General features: G+C 40.4%; 1 protein-coding gene across 5 annotated transcripts in view; it reads left to right on the forward strand.

Moving 5' to 3' along the window:
• Positions 1-25,199, forward strand: part of cnot2 (CCR4-NOT transcription complex, subunit 2) — a 184,480-nt gene that overhangs the window by 144,919 nt on the left and 14,362 nt on the right. For 4 of the 5 annotated variants that reach the window (XM_068050411.1, XM_068050412.1, XM_068050413.1 and 1 more), the window contains 6 exons: positions 3,587-3,652; positions 8,625-8,749; positions 10,450-10,570; positions 10,688-10,844; positions 15,339-15,400; positions 15,517-15,566. In XM_068050411.1, the coding sequence (XP_067906512.1) occupies positions 3,587-3,652; positions 8,625-8,749; positions 10,450-10,570; positions 10,688-10,844; positions 15,339-15,400; positions 15,517-15,566 (581 nt within the window). The remainder of the gene's footprint in view (positions 1-3,586; positions 3,653-8,624; positions 8,750-10,449; positions 10,571-10,687; positions 10,845-15,338; positions 15,401-15,516; positions 15,567-25,199) is intronic. The other variant, XM_068050415.1, reaches the window with a different exon arrangement.

Below are 25,199 nucleotides of genomic sequence, written 5' to 3' on the forward strand. Positions count from 1 at the left end.
GTTATAATCTGATAGGATCCTAAAATTTCTATAACAACAATTAATCTTGTCTGAACATTTTTTTTATTTGTTGGCGTTGCTGACTAGGCCAGCATTTATTTCTACTCCAATGGCTTCATGTTTGTGCACATCAAAAAGTTCTTATTGTTAAATATGTCACACCTTTATACTGATCAAATTTCTTATGTAAGCAAGTACTTATTTTGCTTATTTACAATATTTTTCTAATGTTGTTGTAATTATACCTACTGTGGTTATCTATCCATTAAATTGTCTAAGAATGTTATAGAGTAGCTCTTTGAATTTAACTGCTTTGATGTGAACTGAAATTTATTTGTGATACCCTTGTAATGACCTTGAATATCAGTGCTAGTGATTTCCAATTCCTGCTGTTAGCTAAATTTTACATAGGAACGGGAGTAAGCCTTTCAGTCTGTACTTCAAATCCATTTACCTGTCTTTGATTCATATCCCAACATAGTCTTACCTAAAAAAAAACTTACCGATCTCCGTCTTGAAATTTCAATGCACAGCCTTTTTGGGGAGAGGGTTCTACTTTCCACTGCTCTTGGTGTGAAATTCTGCTCCCTGATTTCACCCCCACCATTACACAAAGAATGAGTGCTGCAGCGCCACAAATGGAGAAGATACATATTTCAAGCAATATGTAATCATTGCAAGTATAAGCAATTAAAGCTAGCGTCTACTGCCATGGCCCCCTGATAACCTTGTTGCACCACCACCCTCCACCCACCCCCAGCCCCTGTTGTGAACTGGTAAGGGATTCTTGCCAAGCATGACGGCTATTTCAAAACTACATGCTTTAAAAGTAAAATGTGATTCATGTTTCGACAATAAGTACCAGGTACCAGTGTGTGATTTTCATTGCAATGCAGCGAACGTGTTCCATGATTGTCCCTTTGCAGGACATCAGCAAAGTATGTCTGTACATGCGAAAGAGTCCCTCAACAAATGATTAATGTTAATGGATACAATTCCAGCTTTTAAAGCTAATGCCAGATGAGGAATGGTAGTATGCTTAAAGGTTTCTTTTTAGTTGTCTATTCAGGCAGTATTTCTGGTAGTCATTGTAAATGACAGACTTGTATATTTAAATTGGAAAATGTTCAGAGTGTATGTAATTACATCTATAAGCAAAGCATGATGAAACCACGGCAGCTGAAATCCCAAATCAGACCATAAACTTAAGTTCAATTTTGCTCCTATTTTCATGATTTAAGTTAATTGAAATTCTAGTATCTGGGTTGTGATGTAATCTTACCAGATGGTTACTGTACAACAATAAGTAGTAATAAAGTAAGAAACTTCTAAAATGTTTGAATCATAGTTGAAGCCTCATAATGGGAGCACACATTTGTGGCAAGCAAAAGTTTTATCGGAACATCCCAAATGAGGCATAGCTTTCTTTATTTGTATATTACATATTTAAATAAGTTTTTAACATTTTCTTTTATGCTGTCTTCCTTTCTTCTCTCCTGTCTTCCTTTCTTCTCTCCTGTCTTCCTTTCTTCTCTCCTGTCTTCACCATTCTGTCTGTTATTTTGAATGTACTTATATATTTCGAAATATATTTTTTCCCTTTATTGATGTTTAGCTTTCTTTTCAGTACCACCCCATCCCTTTGTACCACCTTCCGTTCTGTAGGTGGAACCTACATTATCAAAAGTTAGCTGAAAGAGGTTGGGACCTCTGCCAATTGAGGCTAAGTACATTAAGGATTAACCTGGTTGCTTATTTGAAATGATTGCAATTAGTTTTTGATGTCTCAGCATGGTAGCTGGCATTTGCTCATTGAGGTAATTTAACAGCCCAGTCACTGTCCAGCTGTCTTTTAAATGGCATCCAAGAGTCAAAAGCAAGTCCCAATATTGATGGGTAAATATAGAACAAGTTAAAATGGAAGTCATTAAGCCAGCTCCAACAGTAAAATTGCATTCAAAGATATAAAACTTACTTGTTGAGCCCCTTTGCCAGTGACTATCATCACAGTGATAGTAGCTTACAGAACCAGTGTTACGCTCATCTTTAAAATAATGAACTGGTTGCTTTTGAATTCTTTTTGAATTTTTTAAATTTGAATCCTTTGAATCCTACTTAATAAGAATGTCTTTCTATCAAGTAACAATTTTTTCAATTGAATTGATGTGTGTCTGAATGTTTTCTTTAAGAGAGCATTCATTTAACTGTACTTTCGAATTGGTGATATATAAAATGCAGTGATTTATTTTTTTCTCCTTCCTGTTTTAGAAATATATCACAACTGGCTTGATGCCATTCTAATACAGTTTAGCAATCACAATGGTAGTGAGTATTTTCAGTCAAGTGGCATCTTCTGAATTCAAAATCATTTTTTGTTCCCTGTCTGAGTTGCAGGGTTATTCAGTGTTTCAAATCTTGTGTAAGCTCATGATACAAGGTGTTCGTGTTGCGTTGCATTGCCATTGACCAACCCAATTCCTAAAGTTTAAATAGTTCATGATTAAATAGTTTTTCACTCATTGACAATGAGAGAAAGAGACAGCAATGACGAGGAATTTTACTGTAAAACATTCCTACATTAGCTTTTGAATTTCCTAAATTTATTTTTCCTAGATTTAGTCATAACATCTGTAGGAGGGTGGGCGAGCAACACCACTGGCAATTACAGAATTCCATTGGCAATGGCCTGCAAGTGGGTAACTTTATCCTGCACCACTTGCCAGCTGAAAGGGTTTGGAGGGTAACCAAACTTGATGATGTAAGCATTGGAAGGTGGATTTTTTTTAATGTCTGGAGCGGGGGAAAGAAAGACTTCACAGAACAGTTAGCAATCTGTTAAAAATGATAGTTGCCACCAAATATGAATTGGCTTGAATATTTTGAATATTTGTTTGGGGGTGGGGGTGCTGCCCACAACTATTCAAACCTGATATGAAATTTTGGAATGTTTGAAAATATTTTAAATGCCCTAACTACTACTTTGGTACATCATTAACTTATCCTGTAATAGTTATGTACATTTTTACCATTGAATTTAATTGAAATGCTTTTAAATATCTTGTGGTCAGCATTTTATGTGAAAACATGTTTAAAAGTTTTGAAATCCTCCCGCGTCACTACAAGCCAGTGCTTTGTTGCACCTCGGTATGCCTGTTTATCTCAGCACAAGCTTATCGCTTTCAGAAATCCTCTGTTTTTGCTAAAATCTGGCTCCTTTTGAAAGTGGTCATGTCAGAAGCGATTTGTGTATGCCCTTTCTGTCCAAACACTGTTGAATCACCTCAATGAACCACACCTTATTGGATTGTCACTAGTTTTTTTTGTTAGTCTTTTTACAATAAGTCTGCTAGAAACCCCTGCCATAATACACTATTTGTATAAATGTTTAATATTAATTTTCCACCTCAATAAATTGTTGCATTTTCACTCAACTTGAATTAGGGACTTTGTCTTAACTGGCCCTTGGTTCCTTTTGAAAATAGATGTGCTGAAGAGCTTGCATATGTGTAGGACTTATCACCTCTAGTAAGTTTAAAAAACGCTTTTAGATTTTAACAAAACTTCATAAGTGACTTCCTCTCATCAGACACTGGGTTCCTTTCGAAAATGGGCATGCTGGGAACTGTCCGTGTGTCCCGTCTTCAGAAATCAGGTAGGGACCTTCATTGTCAAACGCCGCCAACATTCATTTAAAAAATGTCTTGACCTATGCGATTTTAGTTAAAGCACATTCAAAAATGAAGTATTTTTTACCATGTTCTGATACTGATTTGACACAGAAGGAAAGCATTCATGACTTGATAAAGTTATGTAGCAGTTTCTTTAAGTAACTGCACTGGACTAAACAATTGGAAATCAAAAGTTTTAGAAAATGTTGAGTACAATATTTAATATTTTAGTTCTTATGCTGTCAACGATTGATGAGAATGGTTAAGCTAACATTTTGTGATTATTTTGTACTGTGTTTTATGTTTAATCACTTGCATCCTTTTATGAATATGCTTTTAGCTGATGTTAACGGCGGTGTCTTACATCTGCTTGCTGCTTCATAGACAATTGCCTTTCTCTGAAAAATTTGAAAGTTTTAAAACAGGAATTTAGACAAAGTTGATGTATTTCATCACGACAGAAGCAGTGGTTTTCTAAGCCTGATCTATCTTTGAAATTCAGTGTGGTATTCCTACCATATTGTATTTTGGTGTTACTCAAATTACATTGAATTTTTTAACTGCACCAAATTTACTGCCTTAAAAAAGGAACATAAATTCTAGTAATTATGTTTTTCCTTACATAGATCATTTTCCTATAAGTATAATTGCAATATTGCTTTAGCTGTTACAGTAACTAGAACCCAATTTGCTCACTGATTTGAACCAGCTGAGTTGCATTCAAATGTAACTTTGTAGAAATTCTTTAATATATACCATTGATTCAGGCCTTCATTTACACTTCATGTGACTTTCTCAAAATACCATTTGGATCAGGAGCGATGAACTTTATATGTGGAGTATTCAGTTGTAACCTTTTACCTGTGACTATTGGAGAAAAGATGTGGCAACTTGAATGCCTCAAATAAATAGGCGCAAGATACTTAGGTTGGGGAATGAGAAAAACTGGAGTGGGCAGGGTGAGATTGAATACCGAAATCAGTAACTTTGCTGTTGGGAGTTTGTTTCCCTTTAACTTATTATGTAAATTATTTTGGGGAAGAGATTGTTGTGGTGAAATATATAAGACACCTATTCATCTGTGTTGGTCTTTTTGTCAACTTGCTTGTTTGGTACAAATAAAAATAAAAAATTCTCATTTTTCATATAAGGCACGTCATATTAAAAAAAATTGGATTGCTGTAATGCAAATCGGGCTGGCTGCCCTTTATTAATATAGTTTCAATAACTGTGGTCTAATTTTGAATCATTTTTCATGCATAGACATATTCCATTTAAATTTTTTTTTAAACTGGTTGAACTGAACATCAATTTGGCTGCACCTGCATTTTTTTGTAATGTCCTCGCAATATCTTGTCAAGTTTTATAGACATATACTAAATTAATTTAGGATGTGTGTGCTCATGTTATGTTGCATTCTTCCTTCTGTTGGCACAAGTGATGCTCTTAACTTGTCTTGCTTGAACATACAATTTATTATTCTTGCATGTACTAAACTTTTAATGTTCATTTAGATATGGTCATTTTAGTTAATGCAATCCATTAAGGCAACATTTCAGTTCATAATATTGTCCAAATTTCTATGACATAGTAGTGTAACAAATCAGTATAAACTACAGGAAATAGAAATTCAGCCAATCATTAATTCTCCAAATTTCAGACATCTTGCTTTGCAACTACATACTTTCTGGTAACAAATCTTGCTTTGCAACTATACAGTTTCTGGTAACAAAACATGCTGATGTTGGGGTGGGGGGCGGATTCTGTTAGTTTTCCCCAGATTATTTTATTTATGGCTTGAATGCTCAACAGACATTCCGCCCCGCAATTAATCTTTCTCGAAATATATAAAGAGCTGTGTTCTGAATAATGTTTGTTTTAATTTAGAACTCCAACTAACAGTACCTATTGCATGTTTTTGTACATTTCATTCTATTTAAGCTACTTTGTGCAATTAATTCTATAGCTGCCTTTTCAGTAAGTTTTATGCCTAGGCAATGATAGTGTCAGGATTTAGAACTCCCTTCCCCCTATCCCCAACCCCACCAGCCTAGAATGTTACCTTTTAATTACACGGCAGGAGTACAGAGACAGTCTCATTGTAATGGTGATTTAGAAGAAGTTTGTGTGGTATCCTCCACTGTATAAGTGAGTTAAGAATATGGACTATAGCAATTCTTTGGCTGCACTAATTGTTTGAAGTTGGATCTATACTCTACAGCAGAAAACCTTAACAAATATATGGATCAAAGTAATGCGCTTTAAATCCTAATACTAATTATTAATCTATCTAGCTTTGTTTTAAATATGAAATCAATACTGTTGCACTTCTCAGTGAAAATAGCTTCTGGATTTGGATCTACTGTAGGTTATACAGTGGTTGCTGATTACAATCTATACTCACTGGTAGGTTGAAAAAATGCCTAGTTTTCCAAATATTTCAGCAAGTAGTTCTGCTACGTCCAGTATGTAGTGGAACTCTTATAAATAAAATTCTATTGGTGCCTTATTGACTTAAACTGAGAGCTTGTATTTAAGTTGTAGTGAGTCAACTATACTTCCAATTGTTTTTCTCAACAATAAATCAAACAATGATTTATAGACATGAAAAGTGGTTTTGCATTTTGTTTTGAGCAGGGGGTTGTCATTTCAAACTTGATTCAAAACTGTACGTACTTTCTAAAAGGATTATGTTGCTGGACTACACTGAATAGTCTAGGACCAAGAACTGCACTTTTAAATTTGTTTGTGTAGCGTACAATCTTCGTGATGGATAAAGTAAATCCATTTTAGCCAAAGGATTACTTCATAGTTCATGTCGAGAATACTGATGATTAGTGATCACTATGAATTGAGTGTTTTATAATGGGAGCACAGGTTACCATTAATTTTAGGTGAACCTTAGGGGGCTAAATGTAACATCAGTGTTTGAATTTTTCCACAATACTTGGAGAGTTTCACTATACCGGGAGTTGCATTTCATTCACTCGCATAGTATGTGAATTTGAATGAAGAATTTTGCACTCTATATCTGTTTGCTCACTGTCGTTAGATTCCACTGTATTCTGAAAACTGGTACGTTTATATTTCTGGCACTGAATGTGGTATTAAAAGAACAGAAATGTTGGGCTTTTTTGTATTATGTTCACCACCTTAAATTTCAGTTCCTGTATGTGTTATTGGTGTATGTTATTTTGTATGCTAAAATTGAATTTGGCCAACTTCTTAATTTTAATGGTTGAAACTCTATTTTCTAAATTTGAATACCATATTAAAAGTTTTGCATATAGCATGCACTTCCTGTAAGCATCACACTGAGTTCTTGTCACACCTTAGTGGATCCTCAGACTCGCTGCAAACAGCAGCAAGGGAGATCTAGTGGTACATACTGAATTGATTGGTAGGTGCTGAGAATTTGAAAACAAGTTTTGTGTATTGTAATGTAGTTAATTTAAATGAGAGAGCGCTATTAAATATTAACATATGTATGAGTGCACATTTGTAACTGAAGGGGGAGATTGATGAAGCTGGACTAATGCAAATAGGTTATCTATAGATGTAAATAGTGCAGTGCAGTTGTTAAATTGGTCTTCCTGCTCTGGTAGTAGCTTAATTTAGGTTTTGGTGCAAGTGAGAAGCTGATTGTTACGTTCCACTCAGTAAAGGTACCAGAGAAAGTCTTTTAATTGAAGTGGGTCATTAGGGCATCTTTTTTGGGTAGAAGAAATTTGAAAGGGATTATGTGCAACACTATTTCCCTTTTACATTTTTATTTAAATTACTAGCAAAAACTCCAGTGATGCTAATTCTAAGTCAGATGATGCCTGTTTTATAAGGATGGGAATGTTATACCATGTAGCATTCCACTGCAAAGATGAAACTATTGGCTCTTCAAGGCTAAAAGGTCCAACTGCTGTTAAGTGAACAGGATAAAGTCGATCAGAGTTTAATTATAGATTAAAAGATGCTGGCTAGTTTCAGCCTCCAGAGCATTGCTTGGTTTTCTCTTTTATTCCCCCAAATTGTTTTGCATCAGGAACAAAGTGTGATGTCTGATGTGTGATGGACATGTGCTAGCTGCAATACTTTTATTTCTTTATTTACTAGTGGATCTCCCATGGCACTTTTAGGTTGGCACTGGCAGCCTTGCACTGGACTTTTGGAGTTGCCCTGAAGAAAATCATATGATAACCGCTTCAAAAGTTCAACCTCACAGGATTATAGGTGATTCTTAACGAAGCAGGATTTTGAGTATTTTGACTTGCTGTGATGATTAAACGTGAATCAGTGGCTGCTTGGGAGGGAATTCAATAGAGGTTCTGATGACCAGAAGACTAAAGTTGCAGTAGTAGCAGAATCTTAACCTGAATTAGCTTTTGTGCATTTCATAGTTAGTTGTTTTTATCTAAAATTAGCTTCAACTGTTATTTTTTTGTTAAAGTTTTAAAGGGCCGGTGTTACTGTTTATTTGCTATTGGGCTATGAAATGATTAAGTGATCTGATGAATCAATGTGATAATCCACTCTAATCTGACTGAACGGATATTGTTGAGTGGCCAAAAGAAGTCAGATTCTTGCAGTCAACCTTTTAAACGCTGTCCATTTCTGTTTCATTGGCATGGGGCCAGCTTGTTGAATTCCTGCAGCGGAGACCAGTCTTTTGCACTGATGACTTTACATCAATGCTGGAACCAATTTAGCAGTTGGGTACATTGAGTCTGCTTGAGATAAGTCCCTTGCTCAAGGGGATTACTCATGTTGAAATGTTTTGGCCATGAGGGGATTTAGACCAGGTTGAAAAAGCACTTAAAAGACATGACTATGTGAGCCTCAGGTGAATAGTACAATGGGGTAAAAAGGTTGATCTGTTAACAATAGGAAACTACACATTCAGTACTGTTACAAATGTACTATAATCAAATTTGAAGCTAACATGGCTTTGTTTACGTGATGTAGTTGGGATGGTGACAAAGCCAGCAAATGAACAGTCCCAGGACTTCTCAATCCATAATGAAGATTTCCCTGCACTTCCTGGCTCCAACTATAAGGATCCAACTTCAAGTAATGATGACAGCAAATCTGTGAGTATCTGTGAAAAGTGTTAACTGTAATGATCTGTTTAAAACTTTGAAAGCTGTACCCTGTTTAATAATTGCCAATTAAATTCAAAACTGTAAAGAAAGGCATTAATAATTAAACTTTACTCATTTCTAAAAAAGATGTTCAACTGCTAGAATACAGATTCTTAGAACACAGATAATTTGTACATTAAGGCCCTCTGTCAGTTTTATAGGAGACCAGTTTATTTCAACAGTGTACAGATTTGCCAGTTGAAGTTTGTGTTCTAGAAAAAGAACAAATAAAAGGTTAGGAGAGCAGACAAAGAATGCCGAAGAAAGTCTTGCTATCGCTGTCACTTGTTGAATTATTCTAAGAACAAAAATGACATACAATTATATAGAATTTACAACACAGAAATGGGCCATTTGGCTCTACTGATATGAAAGTGTTTATGCTCCACAAGAGCCGCCTCCTGCTGTACTTCAGCTTACTGTAGCAACATATACTTCTGTTCCTTTATCCCTCCTATGTTTATCTCCTTCCCCTTAAATGCATTTGTACTATTTATTTCAACCACTTGGCAGTAACACATTCTCACCACTCCCGAATTAAAAAAAAAAGCTCCAGAATTCCTTATTGGATTTATTAGTAACTATCTTGTATTTATGGCCCTAGCTTTAGACTCCCCCACAAGTCGAAATATCTTCTCTACATCTAAACTATTGAAAATAAAAGGAAAATTAACAAGTGAGAATGTTTTTCAAGGCAGTTAAAACATTCATGAGTTCCACTGTACTAAACAATGAAAACAAAGTGGCAGAACTGATCAACATTTCCGAAGTACCTTTATACAGTGTTAAGACATACTCATGGGTGCTTTATTACCCCAGTTTGTACAATTCCCAATGACTCATAATGAAACAGTCCATGCAGCAAGACCTGGGTAACATCCAGACTTGGGCTGATAATTGGCAAGTGGCATTCATGCCACACAAGTGCCAGCAAAGAAAGAGTGATCCACCATCCCTTGACATTTACTGGCATTACCATTGCTGAACCTTCCACCATCAACCAGAAACACAACAGGATAGCCACATAAATGCTGTGGTTAGTAGAGCAGGTCAGAGATTGGGTATTCTGCAACTCATCCACCACCTTAAAACATCGACTCCCTCTACTACCGGCACACTGTACTATATGCAGGATGCACTGCAGCAACTTGCCAAGGCTTCAACACACCTCCCAAGTGCACAACCTCTACCACCTGGAAGGAGAAGCGCAGCAGGCATACTTGAACATCGTCACCTCCAAGTTTCCCTCCCAAGTCGCACACCATCCTGATTTGGGTGCCTATTGCCGTTCCTTCACTGTCACTGGGTCAAAATCCTAGAAATTCCTACTGAACAGCACTGTGGGAATACGTTCACCACATGGACTGCGGTAGTTCAAAAACATGGCTCACCACCACTTTCTCAAGGAAAACTAGGGGTGGGCATTAAATGCTGACCTTGCTAATGATGCCCATATCCTAAGAATGAATTTTTAAAAAATAAATGCCTTTTAACTGGGAAGATTTCATTTAGAAATATAACAGTTTTATTTGACAGTTTGCACTGGGATACTATAACTTGTATATAAGTATAATTTTATATTATTTCCAGTTTGCAGATTTTCCTTAGTGCTGCTTATTCATTGCATTTTATTCATATTTCAATTACAGAACCTGAATACACCAGGAAAAAATGTATCCAATACAGACGGGCCCAAGTTTCCTGGTGATAAGAGCTCAACGACGCAAAACAACAACCTTCAGAAAAAAGGGATCCAAGTGTTATCTGATGGTGGGTGGTTTTGTTTGTCATCAAAATTGTAACTCAATTGAAAATATTGTGGAATGCATTGAAGAATAATGTATGTTGGAAGACCGCTTGTTAGTGTTTTTTTTTCTTATTATTCAGGACGAGTCACTAATATTCCTACAGGAATGGTAACAGATCAGTTTGGAATGATTGGACTGTTAACGTTCATTCGAGCGGCGGAGACAGATCCCGGAATGGTACATCTCGCATTAGGCAGTGACTTAACAACACTAGGCCTCAACCTAAACTCTCCTGAGTAAGCAGAATTCCTAAATTTGCAGCTATCATCTTCCTGCCATTTCTTATGCTAAGATCAGTTGCATAATATGGAAAGAGGACCGCATGCCATTTTTCCGTAAAGTCACATTTCTGTTTAAATTTTTAATAACAAGCTTTCTGAAGTGCCAGGTGAGGATGCAGCTATTCAGTTGAGAGAAGTTTATAATCAAGTTGTATGCAAATCAGTAAATTGATGCTAATCAAAAAATATGGAAGAACCCAAAAGTGTGCTGTATCTGGAATAAAAAGCCAGTTACTGTAATGGAACCACAGGATTGTTGCAAAACCCATCTGGTTCACTAATGTCCTTCAGGGAACAAAATCTGCCGTCCTTACCCCGTCTGGCTTACATGTGACTCCAGATCCACAGCAATGTGGTTCACTCTTAACTGCCCTCCTAAATGGCCTAGCAAGCCACTCGGTTGTATCAAACCACTACAGAAAAGTTGAATAAGAATAAAATCAGACAGACCACCCAGAAACGACAAAGGCACACACAGCCCTGATGACCCTGCAAAGTCCTCTTTGCTAACTTATGGGGACTTGTGCCAAAATTGGGAGAAGTGTCCCACAGACCAGTCAAGCAACAGCATATGTCATACTCATTTAATCATACCTTACAGCCAATGTCTCAAATTCCTCCTTCACCATCTCTGGATATGTCCTGTCCCACCAGAGGTGGTTGCACAGTGACAGTCAAGACGAGTTGCCCTGGGAGTCCTCAACATTGACTCCGGATCCCATGAAGTCTCACGGCATCAAACATGGGCAAGGAAACCTCCTGCGGATTACCACCTACTGCCCTCCCTCAACTGACGAATCAATGCTCCTCCATGTTGAACAGCACTTCAAAGAAGCACTCAGGGTAGCAAGGGCACAGCATGTAGTCTGGGTGGGGGATTTCAATGTAACACCACTACTGACCGAGCTGGCCGAGTCCTGAAGGACATATCTGCCAGACTGGGCCTGCATCAGGTGGTGAAGGAAAAACCTACTTGACCTCGCCCTCACCAACCTACCTGTCACAGTGCATCTGTCCATGACAGTATTGGTAGGAGTAACCACTGCACAGTACTTGTCGAGATGAAATCCCATCTTCACACTGAGGATACCCTCCATTATGTTGTGTGGTAGTACCACCCTGCTAAATGGGATAGATCTTGCAGCTCAAAACTGGGCACCATGAGGCGCTGTGGGCCATCAGCAGAATTGTATTCAGCTACAATCTGAAACCTCATGGCCTGGCATATCCCTCACTCTGTTATTGCCATCAAGCCAGGGGATCAACCCCAGTTCAATGAGGAATGCAGGAGAGCATGTCAGGAGCAGTGCCAGGCATACCTAAAAATGAGGTGCCAAGCTCAGTGGCGCAATGGTTAACACCGCAGCCTCACAGCTCCAGCAACCCGGGTTCAATTCTGGGTCCTGCCTGTGTGGAGTTTGTAAGTTCTCCCTGTATCTGCGTGGGTTTCCTCCGGGTGCTCCGGTTTCCTCCCACAGCCAAAAGACTTGCAGGTTGACAGGTTAATTGGCCATTATAAATTGCCCCTAGTATAGGTAGGTGGTAGGGGAATATAGGGACAGGTGAGGATGTGGTAGGAATATGGGATTAGTGTAGGATTAGTATAAATGGGTGGTTAATGGTCGGCACAGACTCGGTGGGCCGAAGGGCCTGTTTCAGTGCTGTATATCTAAATCTAAAAATCTAACCTGGTGAAGCTACAATACAGGACAATACAGCAGGAGCAGCATGCAATAGAACAAAGCAATCCCACAACCAATGGAGCAGATCAAAGCTCTGAAGTCCTGCCACATCCAGTAGTGAATGGTAGTGGACATTTAAAAAACTAACCAGAGGAAGAGGCTTCACAAACATCCCCATCCTCAGTGATGGGGAGCCCAACATGTCAGTGCAAAAGACAAGGGTGAAACATTTGCAACCATCTTCAGTCAGAAGTGCTGAGTGGATGATCCATCTTAGCCTCCTCCTGAGGTCACCAGCATCACAGATGCCAGTCTTCAGCCAATTCGATTCACTCCACATGACATCATGAAACGGCAGAAGACATTGGATACTGCAAAGGCGATGGGCCTCGACAATATTCCAGCTATAGTACTGAAGACTTGTGCTTCAGAACTAGTTATGCCCCTTGCCAAGCTGTTGCAGTACAGCTACAACACTGGCGTCTACCCGACAGTATGGAAAATTGCCCAGGTATGCCCTGTCTACAAAATGCAGGACAAATCTAGTACTGCCAATTAATGTCCCATCAGTCTACTCACAATCATCAGCAAAGTGATTGAAGGTGTTGTTGACCGTGCTATCAAGCAGCACTTACTAAGCAACAACCTTGCTCGCCAGTGCACAATTTGGGTTCTGCCAGGGCCGCTGAGTTCTAGGCCTCATTACAGACTTGGTTCAAACATGGAAAAAAAGAGCTGAATTCAGGAGGTAAAGTAAGTGTGACTGCCCTTTGATCAAGGCAACATTTGACAAAGTGTGGCATCAAGGAGCAAAATTGAAATCAATGGGAATTGGGGAAAACCCTTCACTGGTTGAAGTCATGCCTAGCACAAAGGAAGATGATTGTAATTGTTGGAAGTCAATCATCCCAGCCCCAGGACATTGCTGCAGGAGTTCCCCAGGGCAGTGCCCTAGGCCCAACCAACTTCAGCTGCTTCATCAATGACCTTCCTTTCACCATAAGTTTAGAAGTGGGGATGTTTGCTGATGATTGCAGTGTTCAGTACCATTTTCAACTCCTCACAGACTGAAGCAGTCCATGCCTGCATGCAGCAAGACCTGGACAACATTCAGGCTTGGGTTGATAAGTGGCAAATAACATTCGGGTCACACAGGTGCCAGGCAATGACTATCTCCAACAAGTGAGAACCTAACCATCTCCCATCAGACATTCAATGGTATTATCATTGTTGAATTCCCCAATATCGACATCCAGGGAATTATCACTGACCAGAAGCTTAACTGGACCAGCCATATAAATACTGTGGCTTCAAGAGCAGGTTGGAGGCTGGGAATTTTGCTGTGAGTATAACCACCTCCTGACTCCCCAAAGCCTGTCCACTGCCTACAAGATACAAGTTAGGAGTGTAATGGAATACACTCTACTTGTCTGGATGAGTGCAGTTCCAACAGCACTCTGGAAACTTGACACCATCCAGGACGAAGCTTGATTGGCACCCATCCACCACCAGTGCACAGTGGCAGCAATGTACACCACTTACACCACTTACAAGATGCACTGCAGCAACTCACCAAGCCTCCTGCGACAGCACCTTCCAAACCTGTGACCTAGAAGGACAAGGGCAGCAGATGCATGGGAACACCACCACCTGCTAGTTCCCTCCAAGCCACACACCATCTTGACTTGGAACTATATCGCCATTCCTTCACTGTTGCTGGGTCAAAAACTTGGAAATCCCTTCCTAGTAGCACTGTGGGTGTACCTACACCACATGGACTTCAGCAGTTCAAGAAGGCAGTTCACCACCATCATCTCAAGGGCAATTAGGAATGGACCACAAATGCTCACATCCCCTGAAGAAATAAAAAAAACTCATGATCTGACAATTGACAGTAGTATCCTCAGTTCGATGTCCTGCCACAAATTACAATTTACAAAATTCCAGTCAACGTACTTGCTGTACAATGGCTAGAAAGTGTATTTTTTTAACAAACACCCTGTTGATCTATACTAACCAGCACCCCGGAGCAACTTACAGATTCAAATCTAAAACCTTATATACTGCTTTTAAAGTGCTGAAATGTCATTCTTGCAGTTTAATGTACCTTCTGAACTATACTGTACTGTATCCTACTGTACTGAACTATAGCCTCTCAACTTCTCCTTGGATTGCCTGTAATCTTTTTAAAAACTATACATAAAGGTGTTTGAGATATAGATTGTGCTGTTAGCTCTTTGAATTACTTTTGATCGGAGGTTTGTCTTCTGTGTATCATGTTTGTTCATTTGTGCTGTTTTGCAAGGTTGATGGCCTAAAGGATTTCATCTTTTTTAAACCATAGTTCTTTTGTTGTTTTTGACTGAAATGTGCACTCTAACGTTATGACAAATGGGTTCCATTTTTGCTAAAAGCATTGTCCTGGTTCCAGCCTATACTTGATCATGCTGCTGTGGAGAGTTATACAAAGTATTAACACAGATCTGATGGATATTGCAGGGAATTGCTTTAGCATTAGCTTCTTACTTCGCTGTTTGCCAGCTGGAAAAGAGCTCCCTCTTATTAAAAAAATGTTAAACTCTACAGTTAGAGTAGCTTCTGATTCTTCAGTTAAGAAATTCTTATGTCGTTAGAATTTATCAATATTGGAAAAAATGTTGAAATATACTTTCTGTAACATGGGCATATCGGGTCACATTTAGTGACTCAGCATTCAGCTGTTTTGTTAGATCAAGAATCTGTATGATTAATTGTCAGTATTTTACAGAAATCTCTATCCCAAATTTGCATCTCCTTGGGCATCAGCACCCTGTCGACCTCAAGATATTGGTGAGAACGGCTATTTTATCATTGCTGTATAACACTGTGGATCTCTAATCTGTTTATTCCTTCAACATGTCTACGCTACTTTTAAATAACTGAGCACCAATCATCTTTTTCCACAGATTTTCATGTTCCATCGGAGTATCTAACAAACATACACATTAGGGACAAGGTGAGTGTAGATGTTAAATATTAAAAAAAGTGACCTTAAATAACATAGATAACACAATATTTTTGTACACCTCAGAAATCAGAGGTGCTAAAGCTGCTTAAATACCAAGTTGTGTGTCTCTCTGAATTTAGCTGATACAGTTCTTTGTTGAAAATTCTCCTGAGATTTGCACATTACTGCCAATTGCTCCCCAGTGGCTGGGTTAATAAATGAATTGCCTAGTGTGCAACTGAGTCATGCAAGTATTGCCTTTATTCAATCCCCAGTATGTGCTGCATTAGCTAAATCTCAGATAGGGACAGAAGGAGGAGTATTACTATTCTGTGCTTAGGCTAGGAATAGGAAAAATTAGGCAGTGTTCTCCCCCATTTTGGAAAGCACCTATGGATGAATGTTGAGTGAGAATGGTATTAGGTTTGGCTGCAATGTACCTCATAGTTTGCTAACACTCAACTATTTGAGCTCATCTAAAAAGAACGACCTCCATGGCAAGGTACCACAGGGAACCATGGAGCAAACTTGGGTATGAGTCTGTGTTCAGGTAAACTTGAAGAGGCAATACTGCTGCTGTTTCATTCTGTTTCTGCTCAGGATGTGGGTGGCACTGGTAAAGTGGCATTTTTTTGTTCATCCTTTGTTTCCCTGAGAAGATGGTGTTGTGCCTTGTACCGATGTCCCACCTAGTGGTGGTGCTGTAGTGATGATAGGCAATTGCAAGATGTCGACCCAGTGTTGATGAAGGAATGACAATATATCTCCAAGACAGGATGGTAGACTGGGAACTTTTAGATGGTGGTGCTTTATGACAATGCTGCTCTCATCCTTGTTTGTAGAAGTCATGAGAACTTGGGGGGTGGGGGGGGGGGTGCCATCGAAGTAAGCTTGGCAAATTGCTGCAGTGCATCCTGTAGGTAATAGATACTACTGCCACAGGGTAGAGAGCACAGTGGAGAGTGATTTAAGAAAATGGTTGGGTGTTGGAGAAGCTGGGATGATCCTGAAGTAGTGAGCAAAGGGTTAATGTTAAATGGCAGAGCAGCTGATCAAGAGTTTCTTGTAGCTGCAATCATTCAGGTGAGTGATGAGAATTCTGTCACACTCCTTATGTGAAACTAGTAATTGAAGATTCTACTGTATAGTCTGAAATTTAAAATTGAAATTTGCTAATTAGTGGAACAGTAATGTAATCAGTCATGTTCTATCATCTTAACCCTGAGCATACTCTAGTGGAATTTTTGCTAAAAGATATAGAAGTAAAGATTTTTTTCCTTTGTTGTTTGCCAGAACAATGTTACCACCAAATCAGAATGTCTTTTTCCTGAATACCAGATTATGTCAGAAGTGGTCCTGATAGATGCATGGAATAGCTTAGCTTTAAATTATACGCAATACAATATGTAACCAGTGATCATAAGTCTTGTTGCATATCGTGCATTATGAGAACGCTGCGAGTAGTAAGTATTGTAATAAATGTAGATCAAAGAGCATCAGCTGAATCTGTAACTCCTCACCTTAACCCCTCACCAAAGAACCAGCTGTGGATTTACTGTCTAGGGTTTATGGGATGCCTAAAATTTAGCATGCTTGAACCGCCTTCTATTAACAGTTGCAAATTAAGTCATGCTGCCAAATTCCCTTAAGGAGACATCAAACAGAAAAATTAACTTTTTTTTAATGAACACATAACTGAATTAACATTGTGTAAAAGATAAACATTAAAGAGTGCACTATGTAATCGATCATGTGTAATTAACAGACTTTGTAACCCTGCTGGTACAAAGGCAGCTTTAAATGTGTCATGCCAACTGATTCGGCTAGGCTGTACTTAGTACAAAATAACCTTATGCTTAATGTCCAAGATTGGCAAGAAGTTGGCATGATTAATTTATGTTGAAATTCCTCATATAGCTGACAAATTAAAAGCATCAAACATCTGCCAGCTATGTTTCAAGTCCAGTCAGTATATTGCTGCTAAGCTCATAGCTCGTTCTACTGTAATCTTCTCCTTCCAGTCAATGTAATAGAGTTGGCAACTTTGTTTCCCTCTGATTACTGGAGTTCACCTCTGGGGATGTCAGCATAACGAATCTCCATCCATAGATGTTGTATCAGTCTCCTGCATCACTTGACTATCCCCTCAGTAGATCCACCATTGCACATCTGGTTTATGTGGACTAGAGCTGGTTCAGATTTGTTTCCTTAAACGCAGGGAATCTGAACACTTGCATACAAGTCACATGTTTAAATAGTCGCCTGTCTCTGGCCAAACTTCTTAAACCTAAAGTCTCACTTCTAACATTTGTGGAGGTCTTGCTTCATAAACTATCCCTTTCTGGACCAATTGAACTTTCTGCACAATTCTTTTTAATTCTTTTAACTTTTTTTTACCTCATCCCATCCATCAACAGCAACAACTTATATCTCTGTAGCACCTTCAATGTAATAAAACGTTCCAAGGTGTTTTACAGGAGCATTATAAAACAAAGTATGACATCGAGCCACACAGAGATTGAGTGTCTTGGGTTACAGGAAGATATAGACGGGATGGTCAAATGGGCAGAAAAGTGGCAGATTGAATTTAACCCTGAAAAGTGTGAGGTGATACACTTTGGAAGGAGTAATGTGATACGGAAGTATTCAATGAATGGCCTGACACTGGGAAGTTCTGAGGAACAAAGGGACCTTGACGTGTTTGTCCATAGATCTCTGAAGGCAGAAGGGCAGGTAATTAGGGTGGTGAAAAAGGCAGATGGGACACTTTCCTTCATCAATTGAGGCATAGATTACAAAAGCAGGGAGGTCATGTTGGAGTTGTATAGAACTGTGGTAAGACCACAGCTGGAGTACTGGTCGCCACATTATAGGAAGGATGTGATTGCACTGGAGGGGGTGCAGAGGCGATTCACCAGGATGGTGCCTGGGATGGAACATTTAAGCTATGAAGAGAGGTTGGATAGGCTATGGTTGTTTTCGCTGGAGCAGAGAAGACTGAGGGGTGACCTGATCGAGCTGTACAAGATTATGAGGGGCATGGACAGGGTGGATAGGGAGCAGATGTTCCCCTTGGTTGAAGGGTCAGTTACGAGGGGACACAAGTTTAAGGTGAGGGGCAGGAGGTTTAAGGGGGATTTGAGGAAGAACTTTTTTACCCAGAGGGTGGTGACGGTCTGGAATGCACTACCTGGGAGGGTGGTAGAGGCGGGTTGCCTCAGATCTTTTAAAAAGTACCTGGATGAGCACTTGGCACGTCATAACATTCAAGGCTATGGGCCAAGTGCTGGCAAATGGGATTAGGTAGACAGGTCAGGCGCCTTTAATGCATCGGTGCAGACTCGATGGGCCGAAGGGCCTCTTCACTGTATTATTCTGAGAGATATTAGGTCAGATGACCAAAAGCTTGGTCACAGAGATAGGGTTTAAAGGAGTGGCTTAAAGGAGGAAAGCAAGGTGAAGAGGCAAAGAGTTATAGCGAGGGCATTCCAGAGCTTGAGGCCTAGGCAACTAAAGGCGCGGCCACCAATGGTGGAACAATTAAAAGCAGGAATGCAAAAGTGGCCAGAATTACAGGATCACAGATATCTTGGAGGGTTGTGGAGCTGGAAGAGATTTCAGAGATAGGAGGGGCAAGGCCATGGAGGAATTTGAAAACAAGGATGAGGATTTTATAAATCAAGATGTTGCTTGACGGAGAACCAGTGTAGGTTAGTGAGCACAGGGGTGATAGGGAAACAGGACTTGGTGCAAGTTAAGACATGGGCAGCAGAGTTTTGGATGACCTCAGGATTAGAGAGAGCAGAATACGGGAGACCCGCCAGGAGTGAGTTGGAATTATCAAGTCTAGAGGTAACAAAGGCATGAATGAGGGTTTCAGCAGCAGATGAGCTGAGACAGAGGCCAAGTCATGGAGGTGGAAATAGGCAGTCTTCGTGATGGCACGAATATGAAATCGGAAGCTCATCTCAGGGTCAAATGCAATACCAAGGTTGCAAATAGACTGGCTTAATCTCAGACTGTCCTCAGGAACATATGAATGTCCAACTGCCGAGCCTTTGGTCCTCCATTTTCCACATTACATCCGCAGCTGGCAATTTGCTCAACCACTCCTCTTTGATGTCCTTGTCCTCAGTAACACCCTTACTCTCTCCTATCCTCTTTGTTCCCTCAGGCCAGAGGGCACAGACTTGAGCATATCTGACGCACGACTGGCTTCGCCATCCATGACAATCTCTGACTGGACCACAGAAAGCACTGTTGGTTCACGCTTCGCTCTTCCAAAACTGCTTACTACTTGAGGATCATCCTGACTTCATTGCTCTACCACCACTGTCTCCTTAAACTCCTCTCCAGTTTGCTGTAGTCTCACTTAGGTCAAAGATGTAGGTTTTAAGGAGTGTATTAAAAGAAGAAAGAGAGAGGCGGAGTAGTTTAGGGAGGGAATTTCAGACCTTAGATCCTTGGCAGCTGAAGGTATGGCCGCCAGCAATGCTGTGATTAAAATCAGGGATGCTCAAAAGACCAGAATTGGAGGAGCGCTGATATCTCTGATTGACGTCGGGCTGAAGGAGATTCCAGGGATATAGAGGGTGAGGCCATGGAGGGATCTGAAAACAAGAGTGAGAATTTTAAAATTGAGATGTTGCTTAACCAGGTGTCACCGTAGATCAGTGAACACGAGTGTAATTATTGAATGGGACTTAATGAAAGTTCAGACATGGAGAGCCGAGTTTTGAATGACCTTAAGTTTGTGGAGGGTAAAACATGGGAGGCCAGCCAGAATGGTGTTGGAATAATCAAGTCTGCAGGTAACAAAAGGCATGGATGAGGGTTTCAGCAGCAGATCAGCTTAGGCAAGGGTAGAGTTAGGCGATGTTAGAGATGGAAATAGGCAGCCTTAATGATGATGCAGATGTGTGTGAATATGTGTGTAGTGAATATGGTAGACTGCTAACCACCCAATTTCCCTTTCTGACCTCCATGCTAGGTGACGATAAATGGTTTCCTCTCCTCTGTTACTGTCTCCCTTTTCAAAACCACCACCATCAACCTGTCCTCAAAAAACACACTTAGCTATTCTGTCCTTGCAAATTACCATCCCATCTTGAATCTCCCTTTCCTCACCCAAGTTGGTGAATATATTGCCACCTCCCAAATCTCTCCAATCAAGTTTCTATCTTTGCCAAAACACCCAAACAACCCTAAAAATTCACAAATGTGATCTTCTGTGACTTTGACCATGGTGCACTGTTATATTCTTCGACATCTCTGAAACTTTTAACATGATCAACCACACCATCCTCCTCCAATGACTCTGATCTGTTGGTCATCTGAATAGACCTGCCCTTGGTTCCATTTCTATCTGTCCAGCAATGGCTTTTCTTCTAGCCTCAAAGAGTTACTGTTGGAGTTTCCCAGGACTTATCCTTGACCTCTCTTCCTCATCTGAAAAATTGGGTCAGCTTCCTTATGTGAGCCAACACTAACTCTACTTTTCCACCACCAGTGTTGACCTTTAGAGTCATAGAGTCGTACAGCATAGAAACAGGCGCTGCGGCCCACCGCGTCCATGCCGACCATAATGCCTATCTATACTAATCCGACCTGCCTGCATTAATTCCATATCCCTCTATCCCTTGCTCATTCAAGTACCTGTCCAGATGCCTTTTAAATGTTGCTATTGTTCCTGCCTCCACCACCACCTCTGGCAGCTCATTCCAGATACCCACTGTTCTTTGTGTGAAGAATTTACCCCTTTGATCCCCTTTAAATCTCCTCCCTCTCACCTTAAATCTATGCCCTCTAGTTTTAGTCACCCCTACCATGGGAAACAGACTCTGGCTATCTACCCTATCTATGCCTCTCATAATTTTATATACCTCTATCATGTCCCCTCTCAGCCTCCTTCGCTCCAGGGAAAACAAGCCCAGCATATCCAATCTCGCTTTATAACTCAAGCCCTCCAAACCAGCCAACATCCTTGTGAATCTTTTCTGCACCCTCTCTAGCTTAATCACATCTTTCCTGTAGTGCGGTGACCAGAACTGCACACAGTGCTCCAAGTGCAGCCTAACCAACGTTATGTACAACTGTAACATGATGTCCAACTCTTGTACTCAGTGCCTCGGCTGATGAAGGCAAACATGCCATACGCCGCCTTCACCACCCTGTCTACCTGTGTTGCCACTTTCAGGGAACTATGTACTTGCAACCCAAGGTCTCTCTGCTCAACAACACTCCCCAGGGCCCTGCCATTCACTGTATACGTCCTGCCCTGGTTTACCTTCTCAAAATGCATCACTTCGCACTTGTCTGCGTTAAATTCCATTTGCCAATCCCTTGCCCACTTTCCCAGTTGATCTATATCCTGTTGTAACCTTAGATAACCTTCTTCACTGTCCACTATACCACCAATTTTGGTGTCATCTGCAAACTTACTAATCATGCCCCCTACATTCTCATCCAAGTCATTAATATATATGACAAACAACAGAGGGCCCAGCACCGATCCCTGCGGCACACCACTGGTCACTGGCCTCCAATCTGAAAAACAACCCTCCACTACCACCCTCTGCCTCCTATCACCAAGCCAATTTTGTATCCAATTGGCTAGCTCACCCTGGATTCCATGTGTTCGAACCTTCTGGACCAGCCTACCATGCGGGACCTTGTCAAAGGCCTTGCTAAAGTCCATATAGACAACGTCCACCGCCCTGTCCTCGTCAATCCTCTTGGTTACCTCAAAAAAACTCAATCAAATTCGTGAGACATGATTTCCCACGCACAAAGCCATGCTGACTATCCCTAATCAGACCTGTTGACACTTTGTTGTCAGATTATTTGTCCAAATCCCAGAGCTGGATGAGCTGCATCTTTTGTGACATTCGGAAGACCAAAGCCATTATCTTCAACCACCACCTCCCCGCCATTCCCATCACATATTCTGTCCACTCAACATCAATTCCGTCTTCCTCCCCAGCTTCAGTCCATCTGCTGCCGCTGCTTAAAATATCATCCATACCACTGTCGCCTCCAGACTAGATTATTCCTGACTGGCTACCTACCTGCATTCTCCATAAACTGCTGCCTGCACCTCATCCTGCTCATGCATAACCTGTCTTTGATATGTTAGTTCCCAGTCCCGTAAACCTCATTTAAAATTCCCATTGAAATTTCCATGGTCATCCCTATCTATAACCTCCTCCAAGCTCACACTCCCCCAACAACTCTGCAACTTCCTACTCTGGTCTCTCGTGCATCAACCTCTCCCTTTGCCCTACTATTGGTAACTATGCCTTGACCCCTTTAGGCCCTAAGCTCTAGCATTCATCCTGAACCTTTCTACTGGTCTATCTCCTTCTCCTCCTTAAGACCCACCTTTTTGATGAAGCTTTTAGGAACATCAGCTCCTCAAGTCTGATCCACCATTCAATTAGACCATGGTCGAACTGTATCTTAACTCTATTTACCTGCCTTAGTTCCATATTCCTTACCAAACAAAAAATTCTGATCAGTCTCAGTTTTGAAACTTTCAATTGACCAAGCTTCAATGCTTTTCGGGACAAGGGTTCCAGATTTCCACTATCCTTTGTCTGAAAAGTGTTCCCTGACATCACCTCTAATCAGCCTAGGGAGCAATAGCATAATGTGACTAGACTAATAATCCAGAGGCCTGGACTAATACTCCGGAGACACGAGTTCAAATCCCATCACAGCAGCTGATGGAATTTAAATACAATTAATTAATAAATCTGGAATAAAGGGCTAGTCTCAAAAATAGTGATCATGAAACTACCAGATTGTCGTAAAAAACACCTTCAGTTTCAGGGAAAGAAATCTACTGTACTTACTCAGTTGGTTTATATGTGACCCGAGACCCACAGCAATGTGGTTGACTCTTGACTGCCAGCTGAAATGGCCTGGCAAGCCACTCAGTTGTATCAAACCACCACTGTGGGTGTACCTACACCACATGGACTTCAGTTTAAGGCGGCGGCTCACCACCACCACCTTGAGGGGAAATCGGGGATGGGCACCAAATGCAAACTTGCCACTGATGCACACATCTATTGAATAGATAGTTAAAATTAAGGTTATGATTCCTTGTTCTGGACTCCACCACCAGGGGAAAAAGCTAACTTATGAAATCTTAAACATGTCAATTGGATCACCCCTTAATCTTCTATGCATACATCCCAGCCTATGCAACCTGTCGTCAATTTAATCCTTTAAACCCTGGTATCATTCTGGTGAGTCTACACTGCACACACTCCAAGACCAGTATTTCTTTCCTGATTTGCAGTGCCCAGAACTGAATGCAGTACTCCAGATGTTTGTACAATTATAGCATAACTTCTGCCACCCCTTTGTAGGAGTTAAAGGCCAATTAGCCTTTTTCATTACAATTTGTACCTCTCCACTAACTTTGTGATTTCTGTACACAGCCCCCACTAAATCTCTGCTTTTCCACAGTTACTAGCTTCTCTGATCTATCTATCTTGGGTTTAAAGCAGATGACTTCACACTTCCCCACATTGAACTACATCTGTCACAGTTTTGTTTTCTCACTTAATCTATTAATGTTCTTTGCAACTTTCTGCTCTCCCACCTACACTAATGTGCCACCTAACTTGAGTGTTGTCAGCAAATTTGGATCTACAGCTATCAATTCCTTCATTTAAGTTATTAATATAGTGAAAAGCTTGAGGCCCCAGTACAGATCCCTGCAGGGTCACCTCTCATTACATCCTGCCAATTGGAGTGCATAGTCATTACCTCCATTCTCCCTCTTGCCTCCTAAATCAATTCCCTTTCTATGTCAGTTGCCTCCAATTCCATTTTTGCTAACAGTTTCTTGTGTGGAACATTTGGTCACTCCACCTAGAGCTCATCCTTTAGCTGGGCATCCATTTTCATCTGATTACACTTCTGTGAAGTACCTCAAGCTACTTCTCTACTTTGGTCACTAAATAAATACATAGAAAATAGGAGCAGGAGTAGGCCATTCGGCCCTTGGAGCCTGCTGCACCATTCATTATGATCATGGCTGATCATCCAACTCAGTAGCCTGTTCCCACTTTCGCCTCATACCCTTTGATCCCTTTAGACCCAAGAGCTATATCTAACTCCTTCTTGAAAACATACAATGTTTTGGCCTCAACTGCTTTCTTGCAAAAATTCTTGCAGGGTGTGAGATTTTTTTAATACATTTTAAGCTGTGGATTTAAGCCCCACTGCAGAAGCTTGAGCACAGTTTAGGTTTTAATGTAGTTTTGAGGGAGTGCTGCACTGTCCAAGGTGCTGTCTTTTGAATGAGACATCAAAATTGAGCATCTTTTTGCCCTCTGAGGTGGGCGTAAAGAATTTCATGACAGTATTTGAAGAGCAGGGTAATTATTCTGGGAGAAAAGCAAAAATACTGCAGATGCTAGAAATCTGAAATAAAAACAAAGATGAAGGGTCACCGACCTGAAACGTTAACTCTGCTTCTCTCTCCATAGATGCTGCCAGACCTGCTGAGTATTTCCTTCAATTTGTTTTTATTTGTAATTATTCTGGGACCTGACAAACAGGGACACTACCAAAATAGATAAACTGGTCATTTATCTTATTGCTGTTTTTTTGAGATCTTGTTCTATG

Source organism: Heterodontus francisci, chromosome 18 (assembly GCF_036365525.1).
Source record: "Heterodontus francisci isolate sHetFra1 chromosome 18, sHetFra1.hap1, whole genome shotgun sequence".
Classification (NCBI taxonomy): domain Eukaryota; kingdom Metazoa; phylum Chordata; class Chondrichthyes; order Heterodontiformes; family Heterodontidae; genus Heterodontus; species Heterodontus francisci.